Below are 13,279 nucleotides of genomic sequence, written 5' to 3' on the forward strand. Positions count from 1 at the left end.
ACTGTCAGGCTAAAGACACGATCAAAACCTTAACGGTGGGGGCATTTTACACAAATGAATGAAGATACGGCAGAGCAATATATGACAAAATAGCAGTTAATACCATATTGAAAGATTTAGAGAAAATGCTCTACATATGATGCACTAATTCGTCAGCACAGTTATCATCTAATCATGTATTCCATTATTATATAAATACCCTATTTTGCTGTTTAATTTAACCATTTTAACTACAGCAATACTTTCAATGTACATGTGAAATGAGCTTTGCACAGCTTGTACTACTAGGGCAGGGGTCCCCAACTACTTTTGATCAAAGGCCAGAATTTTTCTAAGCAGACGCTGCGAGGGCCGGATTTTCAAATTATTTATTTTTTATTTAGGTTTAATTAGCATAGGCTACTAATGTGTAAAATTTTCAATTTCAAAAAATAAGTGTTTTTTATTATAGCTGTGAAAAGACTCTTAGCCTGCTTAATTAGAAATTGCTTTCAGACATTCACTGAGAAGGCTGTTCATTGAGGAGTGATGGTTGAAATCTGTAATTGTAAATGTAACTGCAGGATGCAGTTCTGTTTGGCAAGAAATACTGACCAACCATTTTTTACTAATGTAATTGCAACATTATTGTGCATGTAACAACTGTAGGCCTAGTTACTGGTGGTTACAGCAAATGAGGGTAAATTGGCCTTCTTCTTCTTCAGGTCACAGAAGTCTGAGGCAGATAAAGAAACTATTATTAGGGATTGGTCTTTTTCCATATATATATGAGCAGTCATGATCTGACTTTATTCTGCACAAGACGAGTCTGCAAACAGCGAACATGAAAAGAGTCGGTTAACGTTACTTTGCTGAGAAGGTGGAGGTGTGCAGCCTGCATTACTCACTGCAATATTTCAAACTGGCCCGCTGTCATAAAATGTTGAAAATGACCGAAATAACCTTGTTTTGTAGACGCATTTCTTTAAAACTATAGCAGTCAGCGCTAATCTCACTCACAAAAACATTGCATTTGCTGTACTTCTGAAAATAAGTACACTTGTGTTTCGACAGTTAAATATTTTTAATGTGAAGCTGCAGCAGTAGGCCTAAATGTTCAGTTTGCGTTAGCAGTAACCGGGAATTTCACTACAGATGCACAGCTTCTGATACTGCAATTATATAAATATTGCAATAATTCCATCGTTGGCCATTCTACGGGCTGGATGGGAAGCTTTGGGGGGCCGGATATGGCCCGGGGGCCGCCAGTTGATGATCACTGTCCAATTTGTATTGGATTGTATTGGATGTAAACTTGTGTTTATTTATTTCATTCTTTATAGTTATTTGTTTGTTAGTTATTGTATAATGCATTCAGTTATTCAGGGACGTGCACAGACATTTTGAGGGGCTCAAGTGAAAAAAGGGCACTTCTTATATTTAGAATTAATGATGACACCAAGGAAAGGGTCATTAAAATGAATTTTTTAAATACTTTTTTTTCACATGAAAAATACCCTTCAGCTTCACACAGCCAAGCAACAGAATACTGACTTGCCTGACTACATTAATGTATTGATCAAATACATTATCATTATTGCCATTATTATTACACACACACACGTGATAAGGACTTTGTTTCACATTTGAGGGAGGGCTGTCTATATCATGTAAAGATATATCAGCATACAAATTTATAGAATAGATAATTATTAGATGAGGAGCCCATGATCAAAATGATGAAGTTACTGGACCCTTTTTTCAAGTATGTATATTTTGCTTCCATGTCTTCTTTTACTTTAATGGAAAACAGACTTACAAAATACACATTTAGATGGAGTTTGTTTGAGCCTATTACCCTCTGTTTGTTTGCATTTGAAGATTTCTTTTAAATAAGCCAAAACAAGCTAATCTGCATATTTAAATATTCAGGGGAAAGCCTCTTGATGTAAATCATTAACTGGGGAAGTTCTGAGGTCATATGCTTTAGTTATTTTTTATGTCTGCAAACAATCACTTGCAATGTCTCCATTAAGTAGGCTACAGTACATTAGCCTGTATGACCATGATATATTGCCTTAGCTAAACTTTAGCTTACTTATTAGATAGTTGCCTAGCTCATGAGTCATGCCTGTTAGCAAGACACAAGTTAACTATGTTTGTCTTTTGGCTAATTAACTGAGGCACTGGTAGTTTAGTCTTTTGTTCATCACCACTCACCTCCAGTCTATGCTACACACAAGCCAAGACAACCACAACTGGGAGAGAAGCTGGGAGGGGCTGCTGCTGTCTGTCTGTGTGTGCTGCACACCAGAAAAAAGGGCACTTTCTCTTGTATAAGAAAAAGGACAGGTGCTCAAGCCCCTTTGATGTCTATGTGTGCACATGCTTGCAGTTATTGTATAGTTATTGTGCTGCAATTGATTCATTTCTATATTTCACTCTGTGTATTATGTAAGACTTTTAAACTAAAAAACTAAAAAAATATATCCTGAGAATATCTTGAGAATAATACCAAGCTATCATGAACAAATACATTTGATAACATTTTTAATTTCAGGTTGTTAATGTGTAAGAGGGAGATTTTGGTTTATGTTCCAGCTGGTCAATAGAAATCAGAAACGTGAGTATAGACTACCATCTAGTGGCAAAATGCTTTAGGAGGATTCACTCTGTCACTTGGTCTTGATGCAGTAAATTGATAAGAAATGTGACTGGAAATACAAAACACTATGTATGTGAGAGGATTACAAGATATTATTTTTCTGCCACTGTTATGGCACTATGGCACATGACATAAAATCAGCAGTAAAACACAACCACAAACAATAACCATTAACTCATTTATTTCTTTATCCAACTCATCCAAGTTATATTGATCCTGAAAGCTGTCCCAACATTCTTGCTCATCGCAGGAAAACACCAAAGTCCATCACAGAATGTAGACAGTACAGGGGGCAGCACCCGATCTGCTGACTTAAATTTGCCAATTTCGCCCTTTTATGTCCAAACATCTGTTGATTTGTTGCTATAAATATCACTGGGCGCCATTTTGATTATTGTGAAATACCTGGGAGCTGTGCCTGCCTTCTCTCGCCTTTTTCTGCTGAGCAGGAGAAGTGCCGCTTTGGAACACACAATCTTTTTTGCGGTCTGGTGGCAACCTGTAATAGCTACAGCACAGTAGATAGATCAGGTAGATCAGATAGATCAATTGAAAGGTCTGCTCAATCCGGATCGATTGATGCCCCCCCGCCATTACTGTGGGATGTTCCCTTCTGAAGTTACACGCCTGTAAAGCAGGGGGTGCTTTTGGTGAATATTCACTGTTTATCAATCTTTCTGTCAGGGTTTGAGGTGTGTGCAAAGCAGATGAGAGCCCAAATGCAGGACACAGGAGCGGAGCAGGATATCGGGCTTACAGGCAGTTGAGGAATCCAAACTCCAACAGACCAAGCAGCAGAGGAACATTTATACACCAGGGACTAACGAGCAGGCGGGAGCAACACAGGCGAGAGGGTTCATGACTAACAAGACAGGAAGGCAGAGAGACAGCAGGGGAAAACAGAGAGACAGGCAGGCAGAGGAATTACTGGGCCCCATTTCAGAAAGCAGGTTCAACAAACTCTGAGTGTAAGCTTGAACTCTGGGTTGACGAACTCTGAGCTGTCAAACTCAGATTTTCCGGTTTCAGAACAGGTGTTTAAAATTCGTCCAACTCTGACTATATTGAACCTTCTGGAAGCGCGTGCGTGGGGGATGAAAAAACGGCATCATCAATGGAGCTCCAATACTACGATTCACCATGGCAATGGGTAAATAAAGGCAGAGTCTCTGTTTTAATCGGGTGGAGCCAGAAATATGAATGCATGCCAACGCGGACCATGATTGGCTATAAAACGCAGGAGTGGAGGAAGGATCGATACGTTAACAATATTACATTTTATACAGCGTTGCGCATTCATCATTTACCAGACTGGAATTTCCTGAATGAATGATAAAGTGCTGGGATTCTCCTACAGTTTGTTATTCATTTTAAATAGGCTACAGGCCTATTCAACCGTAACCTGACGGGACTAAATGAAAATATTAATCGAACAGATTAGACATAGTTTAGGTTACTCAAGGACCTGTGATTGTAAAGTAACAGTCCAACTCAGTAGGCCTATGCCTATTAATGATTTTTTTGCAGTGGAAAATGTGTCTAGGTTCAAACTGACTGTGAAGTTTTAGACGTCTATGTTACATTAATAAAATCTTGCCCATTTCATATTTTATGAAATGCTGTCAAAACACATTCAGACTATCAGTAGATAATGAAAAACTCACTTTTAAACTACATTTATTTATTTCAGCTGCACCACAGTCATCCTCATTTAGAAATATTCACATCATATCCAGTTGATAACTACGATAGGAATGTTCAATCAGTGCGACTACAAGATGAAAGGTTACAGTTCATTCATCAGTTTTATACAGATCAGTTTAAACAGTAAGTTTAAAAGTGTTTTTGTGCAACTGTTGCCAACCTAACAGCTGCCTTAATGTCCACAGAGTCACTGTGTTAGCCTATAAAGGACAGTGTAGCTTATAGATTTTATTCTGGGCTGAGGATAAATTTACAATGTCCAAAGAGAACTCTCTGTCCATACATGACAGATTGATCATAAAAGCGTTCATGTTCAACGTCATGTTTAGTTAAAAAAAAAAATTAATAGTGTAGCAGACCTAAATTTATTAGTTATGCATTTTAATAAATTTATGAGAATTGATACCCAATTATGAATTAATATTCATAAAATCAAAATTTCCTCGTTAAGGGCACCACCGGAGTTGTTATAATCCTAGAGTCTCCGGACCTCTAGGTAGTTTTGAATAATTATACAATTATTACTAGTGATCAGTTAGTTAATAATCGCTCAATTATCTTAAATCAGTCAGTCAGTCTCATATCTAAAGGGTCAATTCTCTTGGCAGGAACTAGAAATAGGCAACACACACAGCTCTTGATTATATTACAGTGAATTTATTCTCTAACTAAGGTGATAAAAAGATGGTTGGATACAGGGAACATAAACATTTGCTGAACAATGAGCCTGGAGGTTCGATTGTGGGAAGCATTTGACTCATACGGCATAGAAGAGCTACTGAAAGTAAACTAATGCTATAATTTAGGAGTTAAAATGGACATCTGATCACAATACGTGTGTTAAGTCTTACTGCTTGTCGACAGCCTGCTTTTGGCCTGTTGCACGGGTCCCACGCTAGCTGCCGATCCTGGCTTTTTGCTAGGGATTCTCCGGGGTTCTCCGTGTCTGATTGAAACGTCTCCTCCGTCTGGCAATTCGGCTGTTTGCAGGTTTCCTTCGTTGTAGCTGGCGAGACCACGTGGCTTGGTCTGACCTCGGTGAAGTTGGCTCGACGAAAAAGGCTTAAAATGGAACTTAGTCGTTCCTGAATTAGTCCAGTGTAACGGACTTATAACTTTAACAAACAAAAGAAATAAAGAAATTAAAACAAACTGAAGGCAGATCGATGTCGCAGCACTTCAGGTGTGTAGCTTCAACAAAAGGCCTGTTTCGTTGGCCGAGTCTGGGCGTTGCCTGGCGAGGCACGCTGCGCGTGCCGAAGCGTCCAGAGGGCCGAGCAGAGTGGAAGAAAGCCAACAGCGAAGAGAAGAGCGTGCAAGGTCGCGTGTCGCTCTTTTGTTGCCTGGGGCGTGGTTCCCCAGGGGGCGTCTCAGGTTTCCCAAGGGACTGCCTTTCTAAACTTAATGTCTAAAGAAAAGAAATATATTTGCACGTATTATAATCAAACATTTTCCACAATCGAACCTCAATGGTTGAACGGTTGTACTGTTCTAGGCATTTGGTAACAGGAAACAATTGTCACATTATTGGTCAGGATATTTATACATTTAACGGCATTTCCGACGAGGGCATGTAATACTTATTTCGTCCACTTGGGGGAGCTCAGGTTACATGAGGAAAGCTTGGATTAAATCAAAGATCGTCTCTCCTTAGTAACCGGGGAATTTGTTGATTCATCCTTAAATTCAAGCTGGCGATTAAGAGTATAGTAAAACATTCCTTTGTCATAATTTCTAGAGGAATTTTGTAGGAAAGTATTATGAACAAGCATTGATTACATTAGATGAAGGAGTGTCTTGCTGAAAATAAAAACACTGCACAAGTAACTTCTTTTCAGCACTAATATCAACAACAGATAGCAACAACAGTTAACATAACTACTCAAATAGAGGCAAACGTAATCAAGTAACTAAAGATTTAATTAACTCAAGTAAATGCTTTGAGTCTTTGGAGACTGCAGTCCTTTTACATTGAAAGTTCAGCTGTCCTGGACAATGTCACACTTGGGTGAGACAAGGAGTATCCCTTTGATATGGTAATAAAACAAAGAATAAGGTCAGTTGCCACGGAAACGTGTGTGGGGGGCCAGTTTTGATAGGCTGTTCAGGGAGATGCCAATGGCTGGTGCGTGTCTCTTTGTCAGTTTAACAGTCAGGCCCCGCGTTATCAGCTTCGGAATCAAAAAGGTGCCAGTTTTATGGTCGGGCTAGCACTTAGAGAAAGCAACTTTGACCCCTCCCCTTCTTCTCTGGGAGGAGAAAGGAATTTAGGGTAGCTCCAAATTTATTCCATGTAAAATGCACAAAACCACACCGTTGTTCACTTACATTTAACCATGATTTTTTAAGACGTAATTGTGTTCCAATATGTGCTTTGATATCAACAGTATAGGCTATGAATGAGGAAATGTCAGACAGCCGCTTCAGGCTCCGCAGGAGTCAGAGAGAAACTCAGTGTTAGTTGAAGTAAACCTCCTCTTGAGGAGGTTAGGTTCACAGAGTAAGTTGCCGGGGATACAGACCTAGAGTTTATCTGATCTCGCTCTGAAACCGAAAACCCAGAATTTCCCTCATCTCGGGCTCAACTTACTCATTCATTAAACCCACTTTCTGAAACAGACCTCCGGAGTCAGACAAGATAACAGAACAACACAAACAACCTCAACAACAGACTAAGATAACTGAACAGAACAGATTAACACAATGATAACCAAACTGACAATAAATCAGGCAGAGCTCCCAACAACACTAGCAGACTGGACACAGGACAACAGAAAGGACTTGAAACCCAAAACACAACAGACAATACAGGCCTAACAGATACTGAACTGATCAAAGAACAAAAAAATCACTAGAGCTAAACTAAGCAAAGCTGACAGGCAGAATGTGACACTTTCAATGTTATGTTATTTGGAACATGGTTGTATGGACATAAATAGTCTTTTAAAGATAACTCCCAATAAAAGTCAACATTTAAAGCCCCCCCCCCCCCTCCAGTGTATTTTGACATTTCTGATATTTCATATTTTTCCGAGTCATTTCCTTACAATGTTATGTTAATTACCCATATAGTTCGCCAAATATTTTTTGACAAATATCTTAATTTTGTACTCAAAGTTGCAAAAGTTGCTTAGTTGTTAAAACGGGGTAGTGACGTATGACTATAGTAATTCCATAAGTCATACGTCATTCTTCAAGCTTACGCAGGCGCACTATCACATCGTCACGCCTCGTTAAGTCAGAGCATCAAACCGATAAACATCATTGTGAGCTAGCTGACCAATTTATCATGTAATTTACTTAGAACTTACAGTAGGTATGTCTCTCTGTGTCTGATTGTCAGTTTGTCTTTCTAGTTTAGTTAGCTAACTAAGTTAACTAAGTTTTAGTTAGCCAGGTGTAGTTAGCCAACATAATTATGGCAGAAAGTTAGCTGTTAGTGTTAGTCATTTGTGCGTGAGTTTTTGGAGGATAGATGACAGAAAATGCGTCGCACTTTCACCTGCCACCATCTTATTTACTGTCTGCCACGTGCATTTTACTGACGGCCGTTTTACCAATGCATCGGCGGAGGCAATCGTATCAGAAGTCTTTACATACAGTTCAACAGAGTAATAGACCACCCCACCCCCACGGTAAAGTAAGCGCACCATAAAATGTAGTGGGAGTTATCGTGTACAGTGCATGACAGGGCCATCGACTGTATGATTGCTAACAGTTGATACTCTCACACTAGTTCACACTAATCATGGGTAAGTAATAGCTACTCCTGCCAGACAGTAAAGTGTACTAAACTTTACAGTGTAGTGATGCTAACACAGCATATCGTTAGTGAACACTCCAGCCGGTCAGTTTTTGGTTGTCATGGTAATGTATTACGTCCGACTATTAACTAAAAAACGGCAGTTAAAACTGGCTGGAGGGGGGCTTTAAACCTGCCTGGTATATTTGCCTGGTATATTTTAAAGATATAATATGATAATGTTTTATTTTCATCAAATTTACAGTTACAATTGTCTTATAAATGTTTTGATTGTTTATTGCATTACAAATATAGCTATACAGGCGAGGATGAAAATATATTTTTCTTTATTGCATCTCCATTTAGTCTGTAATGGTAAAATAAATATGTTAAATTATAATGGATTTATTTTCTTTAGTTTCTGACCTTTCAAAGGAGAATTATGCATCCAGGCCTAATGGTCGAGAAGTTATTCCTGATTCATTTTGGGTATGTTATTTTAGGCGTTTTTCCTGGAAATAGGGGCAAATAGCTGACAGTTTTCAACAGGTTCCTACACCGTTATTTTCTCTATGGTGAACAACTGCAAAAAATTGTAATGTTTTTTTACATTGTCAATTTCGGTCAATATCTATGTGCTCATATTATCTTAACATATAGCAAGGGTTTTCAAAGTGTGAGGCAGGCCTCCCTAGGGGGGCTCCAGACAGTTTCAGGTGAGGCTCTGTGAATGGAAGTGAAATATTACATTACTTATTGCATTAGTTATCAAAAGGAGATCACATAGAATAGTCAGAGTTCAGAGATACAGTCGTTTTTGGGAACTGTTTTCCCCCTATCAGAGTCAAAAGCTAATAAATGCCTTAGGACAAATAATGTAATCATGATCCCATAGGCATCGAGGAATTGAGCGAAACTTACCAAGTAAACTAAAGATGTGCAGAGGGGGGGTGGCGTTTCCCAAGCTTTGTCAGAGGGGAGGCCCGCAGTCTCAGACTTTGAAAACCCCTGCTGTAGAGTGTTGCGGAAATTATATTCCTTGTGAGGGGTTGAGCAAAGAATCGAGTCACAACCAACCGTTGTCTTTGAAGAATTTATTTAACAAGAGAGAATAAACAGAGAAGTACCAAAACACATATACAGCTGGTCCAGAGACCAGAGACCAGCTTCGGGCTTCTGGCCCCCAGCAAAGGGATGCATAATCATTTACATCATTTAGGTTTCTATGTTTTGGGGAAAAGAGATCCTCTCTCAACCTTGAAAGAACATTCCGGGAGAGGGGAGGAACAAAAAGAGGGGGAAAACACCAAAACAATCTCACAGTTCTGACCTAAACCCTAGTAAATGTGGATAGACTAACATAAGGAGTTTAGGAGAGGAAAGGTTAAAGATAAAAACACAATACATACATATTTAAGCCATAGTAATAATAATAATTTAATAAAGAACATACATAAAAGATTAAATGTAAGAGGACACAATTTTCTGCCATAAAAATCCTCCCTTGTTAAGTTATGAACAAGCAGGGTATCAAACATATTTGTATTTGTACTCATCCTGGATGAGAACCTTGGCTATCAAACATCATGTATCACATATTCATAACTGACCCATAGCGTGTTATCTATAATGTCTCCTAGATTAACCTGTGGGATAAAACAGGGAAAAGCTACAGGTGTAAATGTTTCTTGGCAGGACTTCTTCTGTGTCTGAGAGAAAAAACTGTTGCCTGGATCCATCAGACAAAAGCTTTTCTAGGTGTATGCATTACTTACCAATCTAGTGGTCCTGTCACGGAAAGAAATTGATAATAAAGAGTTTGGTCTTTAATTGTAAATTAATTCCTTAAAAAAAATTCCATTAGTCTTTTGGACAATCAAATATCTCAATATTTAACAGTCACAAGCTTTGACAGTTAAATTGTATAACCACATCAGCAGAGACAAGATACTTGATTCAAACCCAGCTGTAATCTGATTTCTTGCCTTAAATTCATTTGGAACCCCACAATGGCATATATGTACATGCAAAGGTAAGCTGTGTTCTGTGGTAGAGCGTTTTCTTCTGTGAGGGTGTGATATGATGTTAATGCCAAACAATGTTTGCATAACAAAGGATTTGTAAAGACAACCTGTGTACAGCTAATTTTATTGGCTACTACAGAATCATAGGTGCGTGAACACACTCCTGGGGATTACCCACATCTGGGTTTGGGGCACTTGGAATTAGCTATTTTAATTCATAGTCATAGTGCATATTTTGCTGCTGTGCTGTTTGAAGGATTTGGGGGAAGTGGACATCTAGCATAAGTTTCTAACAGGGTCGTGTTGATTTTGTAGCCGCATGTGAGCATGCAGTCCCAGGCCCTGGCCGGGGTCTGGCCGGGGTCTGGCAGGCGTCGGTGAGTGGGAAAGGTTTAAATTTAGAAACTACATGTGAGCGTTCCACGCAGGTGGTGTAAGGCAGACGCAGCTGCCTAGAGCATAGCTTCCCGGTCATGTATGCATAGCAACTAGAACTTAAAGTGGCGCGCACAGAACTATTCAGCACTCTGTACCAGGCGTTCCCCTCAGGTGCGAAGCTCAGTGGTGTTACTACTCGCTTTGATCTGTTAAGACTATGCGGTATCAGTGTGGTCGAGTTGGATGCTGGTGGATGTTTGTCATGTACAGAATAGGAAACACCATAGAACATCACAGAAATACCAGTCAAAAACAAAACTGAACCCTTGAGACCTAACCACTCCCACTCTGGCAATTGGAAAGGGTGCCACGGGCGTGTGGACCCAGATTCCTTTGTCGTTCCTCATCGGGCACTCTGTAGTTCAATACGTGTAGTGTAATGTTTGGCTGCCTGCTTCTCCCATCCCCCGACAACACCAATTAAAGGAAAACCTGTGACCATTCATGAGTGCCCACGTCCCTAACATAGAGGATGTATTTTTTGCAATTCTCCATTCCCTGCAGACAAATTCCAGAAATTGATAGACATCCAATGAAATAGAGAGGTAGATACTTTATGAGTGGACACCCCACCCTCCAAAGACAACAAGGCTTTTTGACCACTGTGGTTGTGTGATCAAATGTGACCATGAGCATTGGCATTTTCAGAAATAAGTAGTAAGCAGAATGTGCAGTGGGCATTTAGAGGTGATATGGTTAGTTTTGCAAAAAATACTTTATAATGAGCTCACAGGACCAAATTTATGATAGTCTACATTAAATCCCTTTCACTTAATCTGCATCGACAACCTGATTAAGCATACTTGTCGGACATGTGGTCCGTTCGTGATAAAAGATCAATTAAAAGGGTGTAACTAAAAATATGTATTCAAAAATTAAGAAACATAGCCTATGTTGAAAGGGCACGCCCACAACGCCACCTAGGGATAGCTACCCTGAGCCGTAGGACTCACAGACACTTGTGATGGCAAATTCGAGTCTTTTGACAGACTCGTTCATTCAAATCTCATTCAATAAAATGAACTAATCTTTTTTTGAGTCATTTCGTTCATTTGAACTAGGCTGGTTATTGTGGCGCTGCAGCCCCCTAGTAAAACAGCGGCGTTCTCAAACACAGAAGGTTGCCTGGCTTGGTCTATTTGACAAAGTATAATGCACAAATTCACCTCTTGATTACTGTATATCATCATTATATAACCCCCCCTGGGCCCACAACCAAATTCAAACCATGTAAAAACCACAGAAATATGTTGTCTATATGCAATCCACTACTCCGGCTAAATCCTTCCATTTTCACAATCTTTCCCCAGTATACAACCAGACCAGTCATATAAAGGCTTATCTCTGAAGTGATCATTCATACAGTAGCCTAACGTCCTTATCCATGAGTAAAATATTAATTTACTAATTTTAAATTTACCTAATTTACAGATTTGCAGTAAATATATTGAAGTAATACGCTTGATACACTATATGAATAAACACACTCTTTTCAACCAATTTAATAATAATCTGGATCAAGCCACCAAGTTCTTAAAGAACTCCGGCACAGAGAGAGGAACAAAGAAATAAACACATATAAATGCAGCAGTTTGGCAGGTCTGGACGCAGAATGGGCCACATCAGGTCCGGATTCTGCAGACAGAGAAACAAACATGAGCACATCGCTCTCAAACACTGCAGGTTGTTCACCAGTCACGAGCTGTGAAACAACAGCACGGCTCTGTTGATAAATAAAAAGTTTTTGTTGCGTTCTCTGGTGGAGCTGGATCAGCTGTTAGCTGTTTACAGGGCTAACGCTAAAGTTGCTACGTGGCTGTGTTTTAATATTTTAATGACCGGGTCTGTTTGTTTCGGAGAGGAGACGACCTCGGAGGTAATTCGGCTCCAGGTGGAACCCTGTCAGGGCTCTGAAGTGGAGCGGACCCAGAACAACTCTCATCAGCTGTTAGCTGTAAACACTAGCAGGACTGAAGTTACGGTGCGGGTGTGTTAAAACTATATCTTAGCACAACATCACTGCGCTGTGATAATGTTATGCTTTATAAAATGTCACATAATTAACAAAATAGGTATTTAATGTCAGTCTAGTGACTGTTACCTGACAGCCGACCTGCCTCTCATTCTCCGGTGCTGGCAGTCACTCAGCCTGCAGAATGAACGAAAGACTGATGAGGACCTTTGTGAACGGTAAATGAGTCGTTCATTCCTGCTCCACAGTAGGAGCTGTCACGTGACAAATGAACTCAAACCTAGAGACCCACAGTTGAGAGTCGTGAACTAATCAATTCTGTTTCCTGTGCTGACAGAGCCCATGCAGCAGCTGTGTCACGAACGTAAGAGTCCAAGATCCTTTTCACATGAAAATGAACGAATCGCTCACTCAGACAACCCGTTCCTCCCGAGTCATATACACGATTAGGTCTTATGAACAAAACGTTCTTTGAACGACACAACACTAACAGACACACAGGTTCTTTAAAATCGGGGTTGGAGCAGAGAAGAAACAAACCACACGAGCTAAAATAATGTTTTTTACTTATTTATTACAATTTAAAAAATGTTTATAAGTTTAAAACAGCCTGACTAAAATCCATGTGATGCCACAGATTAAAACAAAAGCTAAATAAGAGAGAAATGTTCCATAATTTGACAGTTCCTCTGGCGATTCCTGACTTAGTGTTGCTCTCACCTACTAAAGAAGGTTTGCAGCAGCACCTTAACCTC

The 13,279-nt window shown here is 39.6% G+C and overlaps 1 protein-coding gene across 1 annotated transcript in view; it reads left to right on the top strand.

The window, feature by feature from the left end:
• The window catches only part of LOC119887769, a 116,913-nt gene that overhangs the window by 36,048 nt on the left and 67,586 nt on the right, over positions 1-13,279 (top strand). Inside the window, exon 2 of the mRNA XM_038698402.1 lies at positions 655-660. Within this exon, the coding sequence (XP_038554330.1) occupies positions 655-660 (6 nt within the window). The remainder of the gene's footprint in view (positions 1-654; positions 661-13,279) is intronic.

The sequence above is a fragment of the Micropterus salmoides genome, unplaced genomic scaffold (assembly GCF_014851395.1).
Source record: "Micropterus salmoides isolate LMB-PRFRI ecotype aquatic unplaced genomic scaffold, ASM1485139v1 Ms_hic_scaffold_10, whole genome shotgun sequence".
NCBI classification, from domain to species: domain Eukaryota; kingdom Metazoa; phylum Chordata; class Actinopteri; order Centrarchiformes; family Centrarchidae; genus Micropterus; species Micropterus salmoides.